Source organism: Emydura macquarii, unplaced genomic scaffold (genome assembly GCF_026122565.2).
Source record: "Emydura macquarii macquarii isolate MOO-44397 ecotype Brisbane River unplaced genomic scaffold, CSIRO-AGI_Emac_v2 contig_1254, whole genome shotgun sequence".
Taxonomy (NCBI): domain Eukaryota; kingdom Metazoa; phylum Chordata; order Testudines; family Chelidae; genus Emydura; species Emydura macquarii.
Genome location: NW_027131391.1, coordinates 5904839 through 5930159, shown reverse-complemented (window position 1 = coordinate 5930159; position 25321 = coordinate 5904839). Strand labels below are relative to the sequence as shown.

The following is a 25321-nucleotide window of genomic DNA, read 5'->3' as shown; positions in this document are numbered from 1 at the left end:
GAATGCACTGAAGTAACTAAAGACTCTGTTGATCTCATCTCTAGTACTGCCATTTTATGAGGTTTTCACGTCTACGGCAGTTTCAGAAGACACAAACAACAAAGGTCTCAGTTACACCAAGATGACTGGAAGCCTGAAGCATATTATTCCAGATGAATTTCAGATGCTGAGATTGAGCATGCCCGACTAGAAAGAATGTTTGTCGAGCGTATGTGCATGCAAGAGGGCCACAAGATATTTGCAGGGTCTTATCTATATTGAGCTTATAACAGACTGCAAGCCACTCACGCCATTAAAAGCGGTATAAACCTAGTCATGCCCTATATTTTTTAAGATTTGGACCTATTCCGAATATTGCCCAAACACAGCCCCTAGTTGTGGCTGGCAACATATTTAATATCACCATTGATCACCCAGATTTTCTAGGGGCTCGGTATGATATCGAAGCTCATGAAGGTATCATTTTGAGTGGTCTGTCAGACTCACCACTGCAAGACAGAACTATTAGCACTGATAAACAACTACAAACTGTATCCAGTTTTGTATGGATGACCAGTCAGAACATCACTTCTCAGGGCACCCTCATTCAGCAGGTGAGTCCTATGGAATAAGAGGAGAACTCTTCAAAGCTGAAATTCTGATCATCTGTGGCACACGTACTCTAGTCCTGCAGACTTTGCAGGCTGCTGTATTAGAAAGGGTCCCCAAGGGACCTCACAAAACGCTAGGGGATAGTCCAAACGTTGGTGTGGAAGCCCAGAGTAGGGCAGGTGCTAAATAACAAGATGGAATCACGGCATGACCAAAAAAAGCACAAGTCAAAGAACCCTTTGTACCCACATTACCCAGAAGGGCTTGGAAACAAACAGCACTTGACCTGTGTGACAAAAAGGGACATACGTATCTGGGAACCACTGGTTATTTTTCAAAATGTGTAGAAATTCTATAACTGAGTCTGAATAGGGACTTGGAATGGTTCTCTCACTACGAGAAGTAATTGTCACTGTTCACACATTCTCACCTTCTAATCAATGGTTGTGAATAGGCCTCATCTACTCTAACTAAATGGACTTTGTTTACACCTACCCTCCCCATTGTTGTTTCTTACCCTTGAATGTGTATATATACCCCCTATCTGATTTCTAGTTCATACATCTGATGAAGTGGGTTGAAGCCCACAAAAGCTTATGCCTGCAGAAATTTGTTAGTCTTTAAAGTGTTACAGGACTCTCGTTATTTATCAATAGACGCACAGGTCAATGGGCCATAGGAACATGAAAAGGCATCTTTTCTCATTTTTGCATGCTGAAAGAAATTGTCTCTCTCAATGGGGCCCAGATTGTTAGCTCTGAAGTCCGAGTTTTTGGGGTAAAAAATGATTTCTTCCTAGTACTTCACCCACAAGCACAAGGACTTAGTATGGACTCTGACAAGTATAGATTGTTAAGAGAATTCTACAGCAATAGTGTCCTATGTTAGCCCTTCTGCTCACCTACAGAGGAAGCCCCGTAGCAGTCACCAGAGTAAGCCCATCTTTGCTCAACAGATAAGAACAGTTCTACCAACTATAGAGGCAAATCTTTGCCCTAGCAAGTGGCTGAGAGGCTGGGAGATGCCTCAGGATTTCCCCTGTAGTCTTTGGCATACAGACCAAAACTTCCACAAGCCTAAATCAAGAGACCTGTCCTGATAAAAATGGATAAGGGAGAAAAAGAAAACTGGACATGATTAGCTGTTGCAGTTATACCCTAACAGCCTTCACGGTAGAGATTGGTCAAAGTATTTAGCACGAAAAGATACAGGCAGCATCTTCAGCTAGTTCTGAATCCAGCTGAATCGTCCTGAGATCCCTATAGCAATGGTACCCCCAGCACCGACTTGCTGAAAGGAGATATTCTTGCTGAGACTAATGTCCAGGAGTTAACGCCTCTGGGGGTTTGATGATCCAAGTAAATCAACTGGAGAAAGGCCAGAAGCTGAGCAGAACTGCCTTAATAATGAAGCCGGGGAGTTTATATTTTTGTTAAGTATTAAAGCTCATTAAAAGTTATTTATAAAGAAAATAAAGTGGGAGGAGAGGGGAGAGGGAAAGGCGTGAGATGATGTGCTGTGTGTCTGTACAACTGTCACATGAAGCCAGGAGGAGGAGGAGGAACTGGGAAAGGCTGTAGGATAAAGTTCTACAGTGAAGCAGAGAGAGAGAGAGAGTGTATGTTGGAGTAATACTGTTTTCCTTAGTCTAATAAAGTTCCTTGTTTCAGTGTTAGAGGAAAGTGACATGTGACAAATGCAGTCTGAGATTCAGGTGAAAGCTCGTATCAGGTTCTGATTTATCCCAACTGGTTTGCTCATCCTTCGTTACTTTTCTTTTTAATTAATCTCACTTTGCAAAGAGCCACTTGGCAGCTATGTATAGCTCTCTGTTTCCCATTAACTTCTTGTTTCTTCTCTTTAAGCCGTGGTGGCTGTTTTCGATTTATTAGATGCATGGGGGGAAAGCACAGAAGAGAAGGCAGAGATTCAGGCTCCTGAGACGTACAGTTCTGGGCTCACGGAAGAAGCCAGTGGTATCTGACAGGACGCTGCCACTCTTTGATTAAAGTATTTGGTGACTTTGATAAAAGACCCTTAACTGCTTGTCCCACTGAGGCCATTGGAAAGATAGCGAGGAGACATCAACGGCACAGACGAAGGCTCCCTTTGCCAGTCCCCTGCATTTTCACAGGGCCATGCACACCGAAAGCGGCTGATGAACTTATTGCTGAGGAGATATCGTCTCTTCTGTGACAATAAGAGGAAGTGAGATAATTGGGGAATTGAGGGAAACCACCCATGGAGACACCACTTAGCGGGTATCCCAAAACTGGAAGGAAACCTCTGTTGATTCCTTATCACTTTACAGTGTGGAGGCAGATGATGAATTGCTTTGTGTTGCCAGGACACGCAGCAGTCAAAGATTGCCGGGAGTGTTTGTTGTCGTTCAGGATTTCTTGTTTTAAAAAAAGAGCATGGGGGGGAGAGGGCCTGCAAAGGTTAAGCTAGTTGTTCAATGGAGCGGAGCTCGGATGAACTGGAGGCAGGATTCAAACTAAGGGGAGAAAAGGGTGGCAGCTTTCTGCACTGAACGAGCTGTAGGGGTAGAGTCTAGCTCTCAAGTAGGGGGGTCAACTGGACGGGTGCTGACTTGTGCTGCAGGAGTCCTGGGTTCTGTTCCTCACTCCTCCCCTGACTTGCTGAATGTCACTTCACCTCTGTTTAGACTGTAAGATGCTCAGGGCATTCACCATCTCTTACTGCGTGTATATACAGCAGCTAGAAAGGTGGGTGATCTCAGTTGGACCCTTTAGGCATTATCATAATGCTGCTAAAATGACCTATAACACCCTTATGCCTGGGGAATCAGTCCTAGGGGAGTCACTCTATTTCTCCCTCTGGCATGCCTCTATGATCCAATCTCGCAAGTTTTTCCTCCCACTGATTTCAGAGAGCAAAGACTACTCCCATGGGGACTGACTGCATACACCTTACTCCGGCTGGTGAGCAGTTACTCACTAAAGCCATCCTATTGAAGTTAGCAGGATTACTCATGCCTCTAATTGCTCCTCAGTCTGAACACGGGGTTCACAGATTCATCTGCAACGCCACAGTCAGTAGCAAAGAACTCAGGCCTTCTGACTCCCAGCCCAGTTCCCTATTCACTGGACCAAAGACTTAAAAAGAGCATAGGCCCCATGCCTGCTGTCTGCATGGGGTGAATTTCACCCAAATATAAGACTGTATTCATCAAACACCACCTTAAACCCAGAATATCTAGGTATTTGCATGTTTAGATTAACCCTTAGACCTTCTCAGAGGCTATAGAGACTGATAAGTCATCTTTATCTCAGTCACTAGTTATCTTTCTGGATGTGGATTCAACTTCACTGTGTTGCCACCTCTGTGTTTCATCTGAGCTGCTCTTTTGGAATGAAGCTGAACCAAGACTGTTTATACTTCTCAGCCGGTGGAACTGCAGGGATTTACAACATCTGAGGATCTGGCCCAATGCACGTAATGCACGCAATACTGACCCAGGATAACAAATCTTTGCCCATCCGAAGGACTTAACTTTAAACCATGGCTGGGGAAATCAGGTATTTGTGAGGAACGCAAAATGGGTTTAACCTCCATTTTTGCATGGGCAAACAATAAAATAGATGAGGGGAAGTTGCCAGTGCCTGACCTTTTCTCTTGGTGCAGTGGTAGATCTGGCTGTGCTCCTGGGAGATCGGGTACGGGTTGGCAGGTGGTAGCAGGTCCTGGGAGGTGCTAGACACCCCATTCTCGCACTGATACTGGGATGCTAGGTTGGAGGAGGCAGAGAGAACCCTGGTCTCCCCACTGAAAGGGCTGTGATTAGAGGCCACTTTTTGTCTCACCGTGCTCCTAGGAACCACTGGGTACTCTTTACTGAAAAACACAGGTAAAAAAAATGCAGCACGTTAGTGTCATCCATTTGTTCCAACTTCCAATAGAACCATCTTCCCAAGAATCTACGTCCTACTCATGCTTTATCAGTATAATACTTTACAGGGGATCATAGCACAGCTTATATTTTTCTTCCCCCTAGGTCTCTTTAAACGTGTACCTCTACCACTGTGACTGCTATTATACATGTCTAATAATAACCAGACCTACTTCTGCCATGCTGCTTACGCTGAATCAAGCTGACTTGGATATAAATTATATATCACTTGCCTATTGCTATTTCCATTCCTTGTCCCCAGCCTCCATCAGTTTGTCTGTCCTCAGATTGTGATCGCAGAGCAGTGTCTCTAGAAAGCACCCAGCATACAATGGTGCTACCATAAATAAATAATCAATTATAAATAATCTAGATGAACATTTAGGCCTTGGCCACATTGGGGGCACAGTACCAGTGTAGCTAAACCAATACAAACCCGCAGTGTAGACGTACTGCACAGTGTTTAATTTGTGCCAGGGCTTGCCAGAACCTCCGGGCTTGGCAGTTCATAGCTCCGGTACTTCTGGGCTTGCTGCACCAGTTCTAAGTGTAGAAAACTTGCTTGAACCCCAGCACCTCTTTCATTGCCAATTAATCATTGATACTGCTCCAGTGTAAACTATGACTCACTTCCCTGCAGCTAACCTGGTCTGAAGCATCATTGTAGCTATACTACTAACTAAAAACCTCATGGTACACAAGGCCGTATAGCAATTTTCATCCATGGTTCGCAAAACACTTTAGAAATGTGGGTAGGCCTGGTTATTGCCGTCAGAGAAACTGATCAGGCCCACTGAGTTCAGCCGCGCCCACTCTATTACTTGTGTTACAGCAACATCCAAAGGCTTCAATCAAGATCAGGGCCCCATTGTTCTGTCTGGAAAGGCACAGGATGCATTAATTGCCACAACCTGAGAGGCAGTCCCTGGCCCAAAGAGTTTACAATCTAAATAGACAGGGCAGACAAAGAATGCAAGGGGGAAACTGAGGCGTGGAGAGGCGATGCGAATTATTCAAGTTCACACAGCAGGTAAGCAGCAGAACCCAGAATAGAAAATAGGTCTTCAGTTGGCCTATCCACTGCTGTATCCACCTTTGATGTGCATATGGAGATTACTCATCTGACTACTGTCTGTGAGCTGGAGTATGGGCCCGATCCTGCAAACACATCAGTAGGACCTGGGACATCAGTGGGATATCTTGTGTGGGGAAAGGCAATCCTGATTGCAGGATGGAGCCCTGAAAGAATGCAGGATCAGGCCCCTTCGAGAGAACCCATCACTGTGGCAACAAGGAGCTTATTTACAAAACTTAACAAAGCCAATTATATAAAACTCCCCACAGCAGGCAGCGTTCATCCAAACCACTGCCTCTGCTGCTGCCAGAAACATTAGCAGCCATGCTGTCATGGGGAGAAAAAAGTCAACCGAGAGCTCAAAGCCAAATAAATGTGTCTAGCGTCGTGCCCTGGAGCCTGCCACAATCTGGGCTCTGGTTGTCTGCCACGCAGAGAGCACTGCAAAGGTGGGGTCCCTTCCCCTCAGAAAGCCCTGGTGCTGCTCCCAGAAAGGCAAGTAGGGGCCTGAAAAGCTTGAAGGCAGAGGCCTGTCTCACACGCCCGGGACCCAGGCTGTACAGGAAGAGAAAGAGGGAAAAGGGAGTGGGATCGCCCGATCTTGCAGCACGGATCACTCCCAGACAAGCCAATGGCAGTTTTGTGTTGCCAGGGGCTTGGAGATGCGCCTTCCATACCCAGGGGCATTAACCCGTGTGGGTTCTGCCCTATGCTCTTGTCAGGGGAGGGGTTTTGCCTTTGGGATGGGGCAGAGGGCCATGGCCCCCAAACATCATGAAGCTCAGCCCCCACTCCATGGCCTCCAAGTTATGTTGGCCTTTCCAGCCCAGTCAGCAGTCCAGAGTGTTCGCCTCGTGTATATGCTGCAACCTCTGTACTCCAAGAACCAGAGTGAGACCACGGATATAAAGTGTAAACCAGAACTCTGTTCATTAGTTACACGACAAGATGGATCCTCCAGACTCTGAGCACTCGGCCAGCACCTGATTTGCCTGCATCCTGTGAGAGACTCCTCTCAATGGGAGGCCACCTGCTGATTACGCATGTGACTAATTTTAAAGAGATCATCCCATCACAGACTAGCAAGGAGTAATGTTCTCAGCCCGCTGGCAGCCTGGCTCCCCATGCTACAGCAGTTCTCTATCCTCTCTCAGAGGAGCCAGGCTGAAGGGGCGATTACACTTTAACTCCCTCTCGCATTTCCCCTTGAATCCGGAGGAAAGCATGCTGCAGGCAGTTCCTGATCCCTGGTCCGTATTCCCTGCACCTCAACACACCCTAAGACTCCCCACATTGTGCATAGTCATATGGAGCGGCTCTCATAGGTGTGGAGTAGGGGATAATGTGACGTTGCTTCATTTCCTTCTCTGCGGCTGCTTTGGGGGAATATGGAGATGACTTTCCATTGTGTTTGTCCCCATCACAGTATGAGAGAGTTGGTAAGTGTGTGTAGGAACGGATCACCCCTCTTTAGTCACGTGCACAGCTCACGCTCACACCGAAGTTACAGATACACACAGACGAGATAGACCACTATCTTCAAGAGGAAGTGATGGAAAATTAGGGCTGGTTGAAAATTTTCTCTCACAACTGTGTTTTGATGGGAAACGCCACCATGGTGCCTAATGGGAGTTGTAGTCTGGGTATCTCATGGTCCCATTCTCCTCTATAGGCTGGGCTTCCCACTCAGACTTTATTTCCTGAAGATGCCCAATGACCATGCCTTTTCCATGCTGCACCGACTCCCTTTAGACAGGGAGGAAACCCATGGGAGATGAAGTCTGACCAGCGAGGGTGGTGTGTAGAAAGAACTCAAACTACAACTCCCATGGGACACCTCGGTGGCATTTGTCAGAGCAGACATGTCTTGGTTTTCAGCTGAAATATATTTTATTTTGCTTTTTCACCAAAAATTCAACATTTTCCGTGGGAAAAAACCTTAGTTTCAACCAGCTCTATATAAAATGTCCTTCTTCCAGCTATCTAGACAGACAGACAATCTTCTATATATTTATATCTTGGTCTTCCCTGCAGGGTCTAAGTTCTCACAAAGACATTTCTCTGGCACCATCTAAAGCAGCCGTCGTCTTGAAACATTTATTAACGTTTGCAGAACACACTTGATATGTACAGTGAACATTTATCATCTGAGATTGCCCCTTGGTCTTTAAAAATTCATTAGACATTTTTCAGTGCCTAAAAGTGACTGCTCCAAAAATAGCCAATTGTAATCAGAGGCCAAAGGTTTAATGGAATGAAAGGTTTTACTTATTGCTGGCACAGAAAGATCGTGGGGTGTAGGACTTTTGCTTTTCAAAAGGGGGGATGGGAGAACGTGAAAGGCTGACTGCTACTGGCAAGTGTATTCAGCCTTCTGAACAATAAGGAGACACTGTTGTCATACAGCCAGAATGCCAGGGTTATTTTATATGAGGATGTTAATGTACTATGTTTTTTTCACATTAAAAATTGTATATAGAAAGGCTGGTTTAGGAAAGAATTTACAAGGAGGGAAGCTGGCCCAGACCTATTCAGAGCTTTCTGGAGGACTAATGGTAAATGTTCAGCTAAGTTACTGTATTTTATTGCTGTTTTATAATAGAACCGAGGGGCCCCATCTGAGATCAGGGCCCCAGTGTGCGAGGCATTGTACGTGCACATAGTGAGAGGCAGTCCCTGCCCCCAAGGTCTAAACAAACAAGAGGTGGGTGGAAGACTGTATTATTTTTATTTTATTACCATTTCACCGTTGGGGAACCGAGGCCCAGAGAAGTTAAATGACTTGCTCAAGAACACACCAAAAGCTTGTGGCAGACACAGGAACTGAGCCTGGTTCAGCTCAATCTATACCTAAGCTGCTTCAGCAGCACAGCTGTTGCGTTGTAGTGCTTCAGTGTAGATACTTACTACACCAAACGGAGGGGTTCCCCCATTGGTCTAAGCAATCCATCTCCCCGAGAGGTGGTAGGGAGGGCGATGGAAGAATTCTTCCGTCAGGCTAGCGCTGTCTACACTAGGGGTTAGGTCAGTTTAACTGCATCTCTCAAGGGTGTGGATTTTTCACACCCCTGAGAAACGCAGCTATGCTGATTTAGCTTTTCAGTGGAGCCCAGGCCTGAGTCTGCTACCCGAACCACAAGGCCTCCCTGTCTCTCAAAGCCAATGGGAGACATATGGCTAAAACCCTATACTGCTGTTTTAAAATTTGCCCCCTTGACAGGAGGGAGGGGGGAAGGAGAGGGAAAAAAAGGGGGGGCAGGGGACAGAGGTCCTTCTCCATGCCTCCTGACCAGCAGCAGCAGGGAGGTCAAGACATGGGGGATTTCTGGAGTGCCTTTTGCCTGCCGGACAGCGGCACCAAACGCAGTGGTTGGAGGTGGGGATACTGGAATGTCTCTCTATAGCCTGGCGAGCGGTACTAGAAAGCAGCTCCACCACATGGAGGCCAAAGGCAGTGGGTACAGAGTAGGGGAACTCGCCATGTGCCCTATGTGCCGTGTCAAATCAGCTCACGTTTTAGATACCAAATCCTCACAACAAACTGCTCAGCAGCAGCCCCCGGGGCTTAGAAACAATCAGAGAAAATCACCGTCTGTGCTGCTCAGGAACAGAAAAGGGGAGAAATTTGGGGGAATAAATGATCTGTGCTGAATGATGTGCCCATTTCTAGTAAAATCTATTGCATGTCCAGGGGAGCCAATCCTGAGGTCCTCACTCAGTCACAGTTCCCATTGACATCACTAGACATTTTACCTGGATAGCCCTGAGCTCCATGTTTTGAGCAACAGACTCAACTCCACGCGACCAGCCACTGTGCTCTGGATGGCTGTTGGCTAGCAGCAAAGCATGCACTGTTCTGATATCAGGTCAGTTCTCATGACCCCAGTCCTGCAAGGAGTGCTATGGGGGTGGAGCCAGGCACCCGCACAGCATCTCGCTGACATCTCCAGGTTTTTGTTTCTTTGGTTCTAAACAACTTTTTGTTTCAAAATGCCCTTTACTTTTGTTAAAAGAAAAAACCAAAGACATTTGATTGGTCAAATGGTCAAAACCAAAATGAAACAGTTCAATTTTGCCCAAACTAAATGCTTTGCTCAACCCCAAATGATTTTTTTTTTTTTAAGTTTACGATTCACTGACATTTTTTTTTAAGAAATGCTGGCGTTGGGTCAACCCAAAACCAATTTTTTAAAATTATTTTTCAGAATCCAAAAAATTATTTTATGAACCGAAAAAATATGTTATTCACCCATCTCTGCTCAGGGCCCATGTTAAAACACAGATTTCTTGTCTGAAGGTTTAAAGTGCAGGTCCCCCCTAGGAGTCCAGGGGTGAAATCTGATTGGTGAGCATGCCTGCTTTGGTTTCATTAGGGTTAACCCTCTGTGATGGGATGTGTAGCCCCACAGGCAATGAAAGGGTTAATGTGTGTCTGTGAGAGGCCAATTATGTTACCTGGCTACACCTGGAGGGAAGGCCCAGCTTAATTAAAGATGAAGCCCACCTGGGAAGGGAGCTGGGCGGTGACCATAAAGAAGGGAAATATGAGTTAGAAAGGAGCTGCAGGAAAAGACTCTCCACTCACTCGTTGGAACTAGAAAGTGGAAAGACTGGGACAGTTAAGGAAAAAGCAGCAGGGAAGAATTGGCCCTGAGATCCTCTCCTAAGCAGATGAATCTGATGGAAGAGACATGAGTAGCCTCAAGGCCTGGAACAAGCTCTGGTGCTGAGGATCCCTGATAAAAGAGCAGGATTGGGCCTTCCAGGGAGAGAGCCTGTTAGGTGGAAGAAAAGTCAAGCCTGAGGAGGTGGCAGTTGGGTTAAGTTTGTACTTTTGGTCTGGGATTTTGTTGAGGGATTCCAGAAGGGAGCCCTGGCCCTGACAGAAGGGTGAACTTAGAGAAGCTGTGCGAGGGGCCTGTTGACCGGCTACTGTAGAAAGAAGACTAAAGAGGCAGCAGCGGCAAGGCATCTGACCAAGCACACCTTGGGTGCTGATTATAGGGTCTCTGGACTGGATGCTGGTGTTGTGTGAGGGCCTTGCTTCCTTTATGCACCATGGGGGAAGGTGGTGTGAAGCCCAGAGTTGGGGCTGAAGACTTTCTGAGGGACATTGTCTTGTCTGGGGACTTTATCACCCCAGAAAGGATGGAACTAAAATGTGACCTGGCTAGAGGGCTGAGTCATGAGAACAGACAACCAGAGCAACCTATCAGCAGAGAGCTCTAGAACTGAAAGCCATTTCGTCATGCCTAACCACACCAGCGGGTAAGTCCATTCTTGTACTATACCTTTTCTAAACTCAAAGTGCTGGTTCAGCTCACGAGCCTGTCTGTTTTATTGATTATCAACAAGCTTGGCAGAATTTGACTTTTTTCATCATTTTGACTGATTACCTTGATGGGTTTTTAAGTATTTTTCTATTTAAATTATGGGGGAGTCAGATAGTAATTGTTTAATGACTAACATGGAGATTCAAAAATGTAAAGCTTTATGAATGCTGCCTTGTTATCTGCAGCTCCAGTTCTTCTGTGAAAGCTGGAACTGGCTGTTTTAGTAGAGCTGCAAATACATGCTTCATGCAGCATTTATTACAGCGCGTTTTATACACTTTAAGATGGGATTCTATTGAGTTCTCAGGCAGCATGTTTATTACTTTGCCTAACTGTAAATTTCAATTAGTGGAGATATTTTTTCATCTGTGTGTATGGTGAAATCATCTTCATCAGCATTATGGATAATTAGACTTGGAAGGACTAGATTTTTTTTTTTTATTATCTGTTTTTTAAAAAGAGAGGCCTTTAAAATAAGGGAGTAATTGAGAACTGTAAAACTAGACAGGGAGGGCAAAAAGGCTCAGTCAGAGAATGTTTCTGTTCCAACGTGTGCTACATAGCCTTGTTCAAGAGTCAGAAAAATGGTTCTGTAAAAATAGCACCTCTTTGCTCTACATCCCCTCTCCTTGTGTGTCTCTGAATTGTACCTGCTTGTTTTACTGGCAATCGTCTTACGCCATCACCCCAGAGCCAATGCAGCTGCCTCCTGTGTCATCAAAGACCTATTTGCAGAGGGCCACACTTTCCTGCATGTGTGCATGTTTTACACACACCTGGCTGGCATCATGCATGCAAACTCGAATGTGTGCACACAAATTGATTTCAGCATGTGCATGCACAAATAATTCAGTGTATGAATTTCATACACTGTACAAAAAGCAGTCTAAGGTGCATGCATTACTTAAATCTGCAAAGGAGGGGTTAAGTGAGACTTAGATGGTATAAAGTCCTTGCACTGACTCTCTGCACCTGCACTGAAGAGTGCCTGGATACACGCCCACCCAAGTTGCATTTGAAAATCTGGCTCGGAGGCAAGAAATCTCAAACATGCTGCAGCTAAGGGAGAAAGAGCAAAGATGACTATGCTTCCCTTGATCCTAAACCAGTTGGAGGTCCAAATTAGCCTGTGGTGCAAGTTAGAGCAGCCCTAAGACTGCTCTAGTTTACACCATCTGGAATGGTCCCTAAGGACCATTAGACAGATTCCGCTAGCTGGAAATGAACAGAGTGCATCCTGCTCTTGTCACTTCTCTGGCTTCCTTTTCACAGCCAAACCTGATACAATGACTGTGCTAGGTCTAAGATTCCCCAGTGCTGGAAGAATCCTCAGTTAACGTTTACAGCAGCTTTAAGGTCATTTTGCATTACAGGGAGGAGGCCCAGAAGCTGTTTTGTTGTTGAGGGTTTAGGTGGCAGAAGGAGCACAATTTGTGTGTGTGGATTTTTTGTTTTTCAAGCTCTCTGGCAGAGTTTGCAGCATTGAAAGCCTGATGTGGGGGCAGATTATTCCACATCTCCTGTGGGTTCTTACACTTTCCTCCAAAGTGTCTGATGCTGGCCAATGTCAGACACTGTGCTAGATGGACTTTGGGTCTGATGCAGTCTGGCAAGTCCTGTGTTCCTAAGCTAAATAAGAGGAGTACAATGTCTGTGACTGTAAATAGTTAATATCCACTGACACCACTCTCAGGCAGCCTCAGACAATCAGGAATGGTTTTACTGAAAGGGAAAGCTGGTCAAGATGCTGAGGTTACTCTTTGCTCTTTTTGAATAGTGACATGAGATCTTTAATGCTTACCTGGTCATCCATCGTAAGCAGAGAGGGCTTATGTTTAGCAGCTCATCAGTATGATGCACCCTTCTACTGCTGCAGAGACAGAACTGGGTATGAACCCAAGTGCAGATGTGCCTATTTGGCACAAAGGTGTTTGATTTTTAGGTTTACCAGGCTAATTGTTTTGTTTACTGCTAGGAACAGAGGTCAGGAAAGGAATGGAGATTAGACACCTCTGATGCAGAAAGAGGAAGAAGGAATGTATTAACAGACCATTCCCCCCCCAACCAAAAAAGCCTGTAAATTTGAATTCACCTTAATGTATTTGTGTAAATTACCGCCCTATGTAATTAAAAACAGGTGTCTTACAAACATTCTTGGGGGAGTAACCAAATTCAGGATCCTGGGACAATCACATTATAAGAGAAGTCAGAGGAGAAGGAGCTGTGACACCCTGCTTTCCCTCACCAAATGACTCCCTGATCTTCTACAAAATCCCTCCTCACTAAGCCAGCAGGCCCATGGAAAGCAGCAGAGTGGGAGGGTTACCTAGTAGAATGAGCCAAAAGGCAGGAGACTTCATAGAGTTGCATTAATCGATCTCTACAGCTGCAGTCTCTACATCACTATCCAAGAGCCTATTTTCCCCCTCCCCCTGCATCCTGGCTTGAGAGTTGATTTAATGAGACCAACTTGGAAGGTTCCGGTAACTGCTTAACACCCAGTGCTTCCGCACACAACACCTGGAGCCAGAGGTGCAACTTGATGGGCAGCGGGGGAGTTTTGGTGGGCAGAACCAGAAGTGAGAATACAGGAGACCAAGAGCTGTAGTAAAGTGGGGGACCAACAGGCTAGTGAAAAGCTGGAGGGTATGGGGCATGACCCTCAACTCAAATGGTTGTACTCATGCCTGATGCAAACGCACGTTCTCAGGGCAAATATCTAGTCTTCACTGTTGCTGAATGTGGGGGGGGGCAGGGCAAAGCACTAGGAAAGTACCCTGGAAATTGGATGTCAGCATTAAGTGGCATTTAAACTGGTGATCTTCTGGAGATAATGTCTTGTTGGATGGTTGCCCTAGTAACTATGAGCACCAGAGCAGTGGAGGAAGCATCGGGAATATTGTGCCTTCCTAATGGAGATGTGGCTAACTCTCTTGTTCTGGTATCTGCAGAGATGGGCCCATTCCTTAGTCTTACTCTGGACCTGATCCTAATCCCACTGAAATCCATGAACTATATGGATCAGGCCCTCAGGTTTATACTCCATCCTTCCTTCCTACCCAGGCAATTGTCTACTGAAGTCCGCTTGGTAGAGTACAGACTGAACAACCTTTCCCCACATAGGGTTATAATGCTAAGCCCCACTGTAAGATAGCACTTAAGAGAAAACCTAAGGTGACGTATGAAGCTGCTGAGACTTCATTGAGACTGAAAATAGGAAATGAAAATGCATATTGAGTTGCAATGGTAAGACTAGCAGTAACTTGCGATGGAACAAAACTCAGTAGCATTAGGCATGATGAACCTAGCGAACAGATTCAGTGTCTGCATGCCATCCTGAGCAGACAGTCCTTGGTGAGTCCACAGATTCACCCAAAAATTCCACTAGCACCAACACACACAGTGACATGCATACATCTCAACTGTGCCAGTTTGGAATCATGGCACTAACTTTGATCCATATTTATCACCATACTGAACAAACCATGGGTCACATCTCCCCATTTAGTTCTGTAAACCCTTTTAGAAAGGTAAAAATCTAGATCTTGCCACGATAGTAGATGTTGGACCAGATTCTGCTTTTTGGTTACACCAACATGTATCCAGAGCAACGCCTTTGACGCCGATGCAGTTACTCTGGATTTACACTAACAAAAGCAAAAATCTGGCCCTTTATCTGTTCGAGAGAACCACAGTATAACGTCAAGCCTCTTATACTGTCTTTGTTATTGTATGCCTTATTCTAGATCTTTGTCACACATTATAAAGGTCGAGGATATTCATTTAAGTCATTGAGAGCTTTGCTTTCATATAATTTTCCCAAAAAAGAGCTTCCCAAATGTGAAACTTAAAAAAAAAAAAAAAAAAACCATTGAACTAGTTTGAATGGTATTTAGGGCTTTTTTTTCCAGAAGTGCTGAGCACCTGTGACTCCACTTGATGTCAATAGGACCTGCAAGTGCTCAGCAAAAAACAGGCTCAGAATGAAAAAGGGTTTAAAAAATTTTGTTTTTTCTGTGCTTCAGCCCTGAACTCTGACTCTCTCTCTTCCCACTCTAGACAAAGATCTAGGACAAAATATGCACCAAGATCCCCCAGTCTGGGAGATCTGAGGTACGAATGTGAAAGAAATAGTTTTGCCTAAAACTCCCAAGCATCACAATGACACACATTTTCTCCTGAATTGGTTTTGAATTTCAGCATGAACGCAACAGGCAAACAAGGATACGCGCACGCGCTTTGTCTTACCAGGAAAGTAACAGATTTGATCTCACAAATTAAAGCTCACCAGCTTAACAAGGTATATGCTCATAAAGTATGCATGCAACTGAAAGGATCATGAATAATCCTGTTGCTAATGAAGGAGAAGATAAACCTGTACTGGAGGCCTGCACTACCTAGAATGTGGATCTTGCTGCAGACCTAGTCTATTCTTTGCACATGAATTCTCTGCTGTTGAAAGGTGTTGGCTTGATCACCCAGTTGGCTGAGTCCTTCTACTTGGACAGGTCTATATGCTCACTTCTGCTGTGTATATATATTAATGCTGCTCAAGTAGCATATGGTTCTGCTATAGATTCGACAATCACCACAGTGGAGCAGAAAGTAGTGGGAATGCAGCTAAGCCTACCACGCTACCACACTGAGGGTGAGGGAGCCCTTTTGGGAATCCAGAATTGGAGGGAGGGGCTCTCTACAAAGCCAGAGATCCTGCTGCATATTCCCCTGGATCTTGGCCCATTGTTGGCTTTAGAATGTGCCCCCCTCCCCACCTGTGCACGCACATTCTGTCACTTCATGTTTCCATCAGTCCCATTCTTCTCCTGATCTCCAGAACTCCCTAAAGTCTCCAGGCCTCTAAGGACTGCAATGGTTTTCAGCTACCTGTCCCATGTCTTTCACCATGGGAAGGATGATACTGACTGCACACAACACATACAGAGATGGGGGTCACCCTGCAAGCGAGAGGGTAATTCAAGACACATGACTGTTCCATACTTGCTCTCTTTTCTAATATTGCCCAGAAGGAAGACAAATAATGCTCCCTGTGACAGTGTTGGGTTTTTAGGTGGTAATGGGCCTGTCTGGATCCTACTGAACTTAATGTCAAAACTCTGACTTCAGAAGTGTTGTTGGAGCCAGTGGACCAGATACTCTCCTGCTTTTTGGTCCCCTTTCTGCCACTCAAAGATGCTGGAAAGCAGCCAGAGTTAAGCAGTCCCCTCATTTAGTGTCCCTGAACCCTTTACCCTCCAACCTGGGTACTGGGGCACATGTCTGGGCAGGAAGGTCTATGTTGAGGTGGATTCTCCATTGGGGTATGATCCCTTAGGACCCAGCCTGACCTAATATGGGGACCGGTGCTAGGACAGACCCATCAGAGAACCAGGAATCCATAACCAGCCAATGCTCCCCATCTGTCCCATGCCTCATCTTAGCTTTGCAAATTGTTTTGATTCTGCTGTCTTACGTTAAATGTCCTTCTGCACTAACCACAGACAAGCAGTTAAAACAAAACAGAACTGAGAAGACATATTGCCCTTTCCTTCAACATGAAAAATTCATTATCCATGGCTAAGTTACCCAGTGAGATGATCACTAACCTAGGGAGATCTTAAGTCACCAATTTCTAGTGGCCTTATTAGAAAAAGGAGCTGAAAATATGTATAACAAGTGGCTGCTCTAAAAATATCAGGCTATATTCTCAGCTGGCATAAAAGGATGCAGCTCCATTGGCATTGATGAAGCTGTAGCCATTTACCCCAGCTCCATATCTGGACCATCATTTTGAAAACTATTTTTTACGTGCGTGCACAGACGTACACACACACACAGCTAGAAAGGTCAGGCCACACTTCTGTCTTATATTTTCCTTTAGGAAACAATGCTGAATGTTCTTTTTAAATAAAGAACCAATCTTTCCCCATCCTTCTCCTAAATAACTTCTTTGTGAAAGCATAAAGATTTTTTTTTTTAATATCCTCTGCCACATAGTAAGTTATTTAGGAAGCAAATTAAGCATCAGAAAATACATTGTGCCAACTTTGCAGAATATCTTAACCCTTTCAACTACTCCAGTTCCGTGTGTATTTCCAAGAGTTTCCGTTCACTATATCAACATCCACAACCACAGGATTGCATAAAACTGAGTTTTTTAGCACCAGCTCAGCATGGCTATGTGCCATGATTTCCATATGGCATGAAGTTTTTCTAATAGTCTTTAGCATTTCACCCCCAGGAAAAATAGTCATGAATGTAAAGGTTCAAGACTTTCCATTCACCAAAGCCATAGGGTAATTTAACTGCAAAAATTTGTCAGGACATGATTGTTCAGGTTTTAAAGGAGGTGGGAGGAGGGAAGGAAAAGCTATTTCATTTTTTTTCAGTGTAATTAAAAAAAAAAAAAGTATGCTACCTGCCAGGATCTGTGTAACTGTTGGGTTATAGGCGAAGGATCACAGGACACAGTCTGATTATTGCAAATGTGTATGTATAATGTCTAAAAATATTTTTTGGCTCTCTTGGACATGAGCCTATAAACCCTTGAACATGTGAGCAAGTTTGTCTATTTGAGTAAGATTAGTCACATGCATATCAAGGATGTTGGTTTTTTGTCTAGAGATATGATTTACATAGCCGTTAAGGCCCTGATCCTGCCACTGCTTGCATGTGTGAGTAGCTTTACACATGGGAGTTCCGCATGCAATGGAATGCGTAAATGTATAGACTTTAAGGCTACCAGGGACCATTCTGATCATCTAGTGACAGCTCCGGTATAAACACAGACCAGAAAGCCTCATCAAGTGATTCCTGCAGAAAGTCCAACTGCTTGTGGCTGAGCTAAAGCATCTCTTTTCAGACAGACATTCCATCTCCATCAGAATCCATCATTCCCTACTTAAGTTGTTCCAGTGGTTAATTTTACCCATGAAGATAATTTGCACCTTATTTCTAGTCTGAATTTGTCTGTCTTCAGCTTCCGGCCATGGTATCTTGTTCTGCTTTGTCCACTAGATTAAAGAACCCAGAAATTAGAAACCTTCTCCCTATGTAGGTACTTGTAAACCATGATTGTCCTCTCTTATCCTCTTCTATTTTCAGTCTTATTGATTTTTTTTTTTTTTTACACCCCCTCCCGCCCCCATCAAGTTAAGCATGTACATAAATGTTTGCAGGATTAAGGACTAAATCTGACATAACATAAAGTAATGCACATGAGGCAAATTACTGCAATGGCAATACATTTTCAAACTGTATGTATCAATATCTTACCTTTGCATTCTTGACATTCTGTGTAGCTCCATGTCGTCGCTACCTCGAAATCCTTTAGCAAAGGGGTTGTTTTCAATCTTTAGCTGGGTGATCTGAAGGAAGGAACCAGAAGTGGTTTATCATGAGCACGTCATTGCCACTCCATAGCATTAGCCATTACAAATCAAGCTTCCTAGAAGTAGAAGTCTGAGCTGACAAGAAGGCCCAGTCAACAACACCTCTTTCTTAGGGTTTATGCTGCATCCCTGATGACAAAACTGTATGAGTAAAGACACTTACAGGAATGAGGTTTTACCAGAATTAGCCCTTTCTCAGCTGACCGTTGCTTAATCATCATTTATATTGTGGTACCACCTAGAGGACTTGACAAGATTATGGACCCATTGGTCTAAACATCTGTTTTATTTTTATAATGTCTGATGTGAATAGAAATTTCCCCCATTACTTCAAACCGATACCCACGGTGCCTTTCATCTCAGGGGCTAGTCTACATGGTGTAGGGTGTGAATTCTAAAGTGCACCCACATGTTGTGCATTAACTGACCTATATAGACCTTGCTAGAGTGCATGAAGCACTTTACAAAGATGGAGAATATTCCTATTTTATAAATGAGGAAACTGACAGTTGCTCAAGATGGCACAACCTAATGGCAGCTAAGAGAACAGAGCCTGGGCCTCTGCAAGAATCCATGAATGAAATCCTGGCTCCATTGCAGTCAATGGCTTAAACTCAAATTGACTTCAGTAGGATCCTGAATTCATGGTCAGTTTACTATGGTATTTTTGCTGGTCCTATTTTTTTTTTTTTTTTAAAGCCACTTGATTGATTTTTTCACTTGTCCTAATTTAGGCCCTGATCTTACAGTGGGTCCCTGTACCACAGACACCTGCATCCATGTGAATTCCCATTAACTTAGGGCCTAATTCAATACATAAATATAGCATTACTTTTTGTCGGTCATTTCAGATTTCAAAGAGAAATGACCGTTTGGCCTACTTTGCTTTTGAGCTATTCCCCAGCTGTGTGACCAGAACAAATTCTACAATAAAAACACATTGATAATTGGACATCCAGCCATGTATTTTGAGAAGAGGAAAATTACTTGAAAATTTCTACTTGGAAGATAGTGGCATCTCCGGTGTGCATAAGGAATAATCATTATTCACTTTTTCTGAAGTTTGCTCTATTTACTTGCATTCTGCAATACCATGCCCTAGTGAATAGAATTGCTAAACACAATGGGAATAGTTGGTTGAGTGAGAACTCTTCTAGTAAGTTAGGGTTTATGGTACTGGTACCAATACACACATGAATTCTCTCCATTTCCATGAAAATATTATTTAAGAGCTCCATAGTGCAAACACTTAGGCATGTGTGTCAGTCCTCCCTCAGTGGGACTGCTCACATAAGCAGTGTTAATGTACGTTCACAGCTTTGGGCCCTTAAGAGAAGTTTAATCCTTTAGTACAGTGTATTATTTTTAAAAAAGAAAACCCTTGCTAGGGGACTGCTCTGATGCCCACTAAGGTCAAAGGGAATCTTTCCACTGACTTCAGTGGACTTTGAATCAGGTCCTAGCTCTCTAGTGTATTACAAGCATACTTTACAGGAAGGTGGGTGTTTTTGTTTTTGAAACAGCCTGATCAGAATATTTGTTTTGCTTATTTTAGTCTGACTTGCCAAAGCTTTTCCATGGTGAAAGCAAATGAGCAGGTTCATATTACCTTAATGAAACTGAGTCTAATTGACAGATTTTTTTTCACTTTTCTAAATGATGTATAGTCCAAGTCAAGTGGCAATTACATCATTTTTTTTAAAAAAAAAAGCAGCTCTCATAGTCAGACAGAATGCCCAGGGCTGCATTATAAAGTATGGAGGCAATAAAAATACAGGACTTTAAATACTGTACTCTTTTTGGTAACTGAAGGAAACTGATGTCAAAGTTCTCATCTGACCTATCGATTCATTTTTGGTTTACCACTCCTCTGTTCTGATAAATTGGACACAAAGTACTTCTGCACAGAGGTTGTGGAGGGGGTAGGCAGGTACACATGACACACGTCCATAATAATATTTAGTTTACACAACATTTCAGATAAATAATGGAAGTATATATAGACATTTATATGCACAATTTTAGATACTTTAGGTGGTACTACCAATACAACACAAATATTAAGGTTGCCCAATAGTTCTCATTATTAAACCTTATTTTCAGTTGCTTTTAACTTTGCCAAACTTTAACCATTAGGACTGACATTTTCCATGCCACTTGTCTGCCTTGAGATTAATATTTTTTGGATAGTTTCAGCCAACACAGTACAGCTATTTCTGAAAACCAAGCTGGGAATAACTTTTTTTTTTTTTTTTTTTTTTTTTGGCGCCCATGGTTTTTAAAAAAAACGAATTCTGGAGATCTTTTCTCTCTGAACAGTTCCAGCCTCCCTTTATTTTGGAACAAGGTCTCAAAATTTTGCAAGGGGGCATCCTTTGTGATAGGAAGGTGCCTTTTTCTGTCCCCCTGGAAATCTGCCCAAATTTGGTCGAGTTATATGCCTTTGGAAAAAATGCAGTTTGCACACCTTTATTGGAGACTTCTTTGAATTTAGCAGCTGAAAACTGAAGCTTCCACCTTCCTTGACCATACTTCAGCCCCTCTCAGCCTCAGTTCTGACCAGACTCTACATGCACATTCCCACAGAGTGACCTGAGGACTGGTCTAAACTACAGAATTTGCTAAACTTTGTTAGCTACCCTAAAGTGTCACTCCCACAGATGTGATTTGCTCACTATACTGACTTAACTTCACCTCTGTGAGAGGTGTAGCCCTTAGTCGATGTAGTTAGGCTGACACAGTGTCAGTGTGGACACCGCCTTGATAACATTGCCTGCTATGGCTTTTCAGAAGCCGTTCCACAATGCCCCACGCTGATTGCTAAATCAGTGCAAGTGCTCCTGATGAGGACACGCACCACTGAAACAAGGCGCATAGTGTGGACATGAAAAAGTGGTTTTAATTATGCTGTATGTTAATGTAAATTAGGTTGACTTAATTTTGTAATGCAGCCTTCCCCTGCATAATTCTCTAGTCCAGAGCTACACTGGTGAAGCTGGCCTTTCCCTATAAGGGCTGTTCACAACTGCTCCAGGTCAAGATGGGGGTGGGCACTGAAACTGAGGACAGGAGCCTGTCTTTCCTGTGCTCTCAATGGAACCCCTGCAGTGTGGAGAGGAATCGGGTTGATTTGAATGCAGTGAGAACAAACCTGGACCTGGGTCAGGGAAAAGAAATATATTGGGATAAGAAATCCAGGGACACTACAATTGGAGGGGGTAGGAGAGAGACGGAGACTGGCTGGACAAGAAGACTGAGACCAGGAGCTGGTGACGGCAATGAGATGGAGATTGGGATTGTCTGGACAAAGACTAGAACTAAGAACTAGTTGTGGGGGATGGGGGCTGCCAAGGTAGGGGAGACAGATCTGTCCAAGAATTGGGGTGTGGAAAAGCATTTGGGACTAGCTGGGCAAAGACTGGGACACAGGGACAGGGATGATTGGGCAAGGATCTGGGCAGGGATTGGCAGGGGAGACTGGTGTCTACAGTCTTACAACCACTGCAGTAGACTTACATTTCATGTAAGTTGACCTAATAGGTAATCATTGACATACTAAGGGGGGGATGAGAAGGGGCCATGCCCCAGGCGCCAGGCCTCCTTCTCCTCGCCACCGCCCCTGCTGACATCCCTGGCAGCCGCACAGACTTGGCCGCTCCACCCCACACGCTGGGTGCAATGAGGGAGCTGTGGGGACACTGGTTACGCAGGGGTCAGGCAGCCCTCTGTTGACAGGCAGCCCAGGGCTTCTGCCCCTCTCTACCACTCCCTGCCGGAGGAGCTGGTCAGCAGAACCACCAGGGATGTCAGCAGGGGCGGCTTCAAGGACGGCCCAGCCAGTGCCCCCCCCCCCCCAGGCCAGCACCCAGGGGCATTGCCCTTTCTTATGCCACTGTCACCGCACTCCCTGCCCCCACAGCGGGGCAGGGGAGGCCGAGGGGATTGAGGGGGAGCAGGAACCAGGCCCACACATCTGGGGGAGTTACACTGGCGGAAGAAGCATTTCAGAGTGTGCACCTCCACTGTTTTGTAGACAAAAGCTGACTTTTGGTAGTGTAGATCTGGCCTGAGATGGGATGACGAACCCAGGGTTTGAGAGTAGGACTGGGAGATGGGGGAGAGTCTCAGGATGAGGAGCCAGAACAGGAGAACTGGGCCAGGGGACTGGGATGAGAAGCCCAAGATGGGACTAGGACAGGCTGGAGGGGGTGTAGCAGATGGGGCCAAGTTTGGAATGGTCAGTTTGTGCTCAGTGGAGCTTGCTGCTTTCAGGGCCCAAAATGGAACCCAGGATTTCTGCATCTTCTTTCCTCTGCTGTCAGCAAAGATCTGTGAAAGCTGCTGGTAAAATGTCTCATCCCTTTCTAGTGCTGGTCCCCACAGAGGATGATCACCAGCAAGCTTGGGACCTTTAACTCCAAGCGGCAGAGATCTATGAGGCAAACCAATGGAGTAATGGATAGCAGTGGTAGGTTAACTATTTTTCCACAGGCCCCTTGCCTTGTTTGGAGCACAGGCTGCATGGTGCTCTAGGGATGAATCCAGGTTGTGAAAGAAAGGAGGCTGCTGCCTGTAGGACTCCTGCCTTATTTGTAGCCGAAGCGGAAAGGTAGGAAGTGAGGGAGACTGAGGATTGCAAGAAGTTAAAGGGTTGACGCATGTTTGAGGTGATAGAATCCAGTTCTCCAGAGTCGTAGTCAACCCCAGCCTCTTCTAGACAATCCCTAGGTGATGCTGGCAAGTCACTTAAACAATCCTTTTGACAGGTGGTCACTAATTGTCTTCCTCACTTTCTGGGGGCCTGACTTGAGACCTTGGGGGTAGAACTGCAGAATTGCCAAGTTTTGAACATACAAAGTGCTATACGATGCTAAGTACCCTGAAAAACCAGGTCCTAAGCATCTCAAATTGGGCATCCAAAATCGGTGACCACCTGTCTGCCTTCACTCCCAATTGGTAAACTGGGGATAATACGGACCCTTCACCTCACAGGGGTGTTGTGAAGCTAACTAAATTAATGTTTGAAGTATTCAGATATTACAGTGATGAGTGCCATAGAAAACTCCTGAGAAAACTAGTAATCCTGTCTCAAGAGCCAGATAGTTACTGCAAACTATTCACAAGGCCAGGAGCCTTAAACCAGGAGTATGAAACAAAATATTGAATAGCTGCTCTTAACTAAGCACCATCAATCCTGTGCCCTCAAACATAGGGGAAAAAATAGTATGTGGTCATGCAATTGCAAATTGTAGGATACATACACATAGGGAGACCAAATTAAGATTGCATAGGCACCCTTCATACTGTCACTTCCTACCATCGGCGTGCTTGACTTCATTAAGATTGTGATTATTTTTTTTACAAGGTTTTTGTATGTAATATACATGTATGTATATAAACCCTCATCTGTAATGACCCGTGAATCCAATGCTGTTCTAATGTGTGCGTTGTCCTCTGCACATCCACATCTGTGTCTTTTAGCTAGGGCTGCTCTTTCCTAGAGCTGAGCTATAAAGCATGTTAAATAACTTACAAAAAAATAAGCATAAAACCGGATATCCTGAGGGAGGGGGGAGCCAATATAAAGCCTGGGTCCAGCTAGGGGAGCAGTAGGTTGTAAAAATTAATGAGAATAATTGTTGTGAATTCTTGCTTTTGAAAGAACCCTCGCGAGGGCAGAACTTTAATTATTTCTGTCTATTAGGGTTCATTTCCTGGTCCTAACCAGAAAGCTAGTACCTAATAAATATGAGCGAGTAACACCATGATTTAAGCTGCAGCAAAATAGTCCTTAACTGCAGGGGAAGTTTAATATTTGGGAACCAACCTGATTGCATGCGTCCATTGTGTAAACCGCAAGGAAATGAAATGTGCTATGTGACTTCTTTTAACGCGTAAATATTTCTGGGGTGGGGTGAGGGGTGGGTCTCCACTGAGCTGCTGACAACGCCTCTGAAACCCTTACAAAAACTTTCTTCATGGCTTGACCCTCAGTTTGTTTAAATATCTTTTTCAGGTTGCCTAAACTATCCAGGGAAATAAAGACCCCGAATCCAACAAGGGGGTTGCAGAAATGCTAGAGAAATAAATCCACTGATCTGAAATCAGTTGGGTCCTTCGTTAACCTATAAAAGCACATCGGTACACAGGAGTCATTTCTTATCAATCAAATACAGACGACTTGCAATCCAATATCCCTCTCTCCGGACGGAAGTGCACCCACACATTTGGAGTTTCTTGGTATTTGTTCACAAGACACTCCTTCCTTCTACAAAAAGAGCAGGTAGACTCGAGGACCTCAAAAGCTCAGTTTGAGCCTCCATAGGAAATGTATTTAAAGTGGTTGCCCTGTCCTATTCTTACCACTACCATTAAATTATATTGATTATATAGACAATACCGGTGAACCAAATTGAACCTGATTTTATGGCATCCACAGCGGGGTTATAATTTAAGGCATAAATTGACCAAGACTTAATTTGGATTCGCTTTGCTTTCAGTGATTGTTCTGTCAGTGTCAACATCTCTTATTTTTAACGAAGGGGAGCAATTTTCTTTTCCTCCCTAATGCCAGAGATGCTTTTTCTTCACAAACCCCTCCGTTTTTGTATCTAATTGGTTAATGGAGATGAGATCGAGAAAGTGAAGCAGGTTTAAAGTGGCTCAGGCGTTTTATAGCCACATATCCAGGAAAACATCCATAATTTATCCAGAGTATTAAAGTGACACGTTCTTGGTTTGAAATTGACCACATGATTTAACTTTTTAAACACAATGAAACCATTCTACAAGTCCAGCCGTGTAATTAAAAGCCCTCGCCCTGACTTATAAACAGTTTATGGGGGGATTTTATTTTTTTTAAAAGATTTAAAATTCAGTTTTACCTTAAAATCACTTCCGTGCTTCGAAAGTAATGTTGTTGCCTCTAGTCTAATACTCTTGCTCCAGGTTTATTTCTGCATTCATAGTTCGGGATTGTCGGGCTCTAGTTAAAGGACCGACACCCCCGCCTGTAAGAGGT

General features: G+C 44.4%; 1 protein-coding gene and 1 long non-coding RNA gene across 2 annotated transcripts in view; one reads left to right on the top strand and one right to left on the bottom strand.

Annotated features, from left to right (window-relative positions):
- The window catches only part of TBX5 (T-box transcription factor 5), a 46342-nt gene that overhangs the window by 7691 nt on the left and 13330 nt on the right, over positions 1-25321 (bottom strand). The window contains exons 7-8 of the mRNA XM_067550158.1: positions 18185-18276; positions 4223-4449 (exon numbers count right to left, since the gene is read on the bottom strand). Coding sequence (XP_067406259.1) covers positions 4223-4449; positions 18185-18276 — 319 coding nt within the window. The remainder of the gene's footprint in view (positions 1-4222; positions 4450-18184; positions 18277-25321) is intronic.
- On the top strand, positions 10131-25142 carry LOC137154477 (uncharacterized). The gene is made up of 2 exons (XR_010920218.1): positions 10131-10847; positions 24317-25142. It is a non-coding gene; the product is annotated as an uncharacterized lncRNA (long non-coding RNA).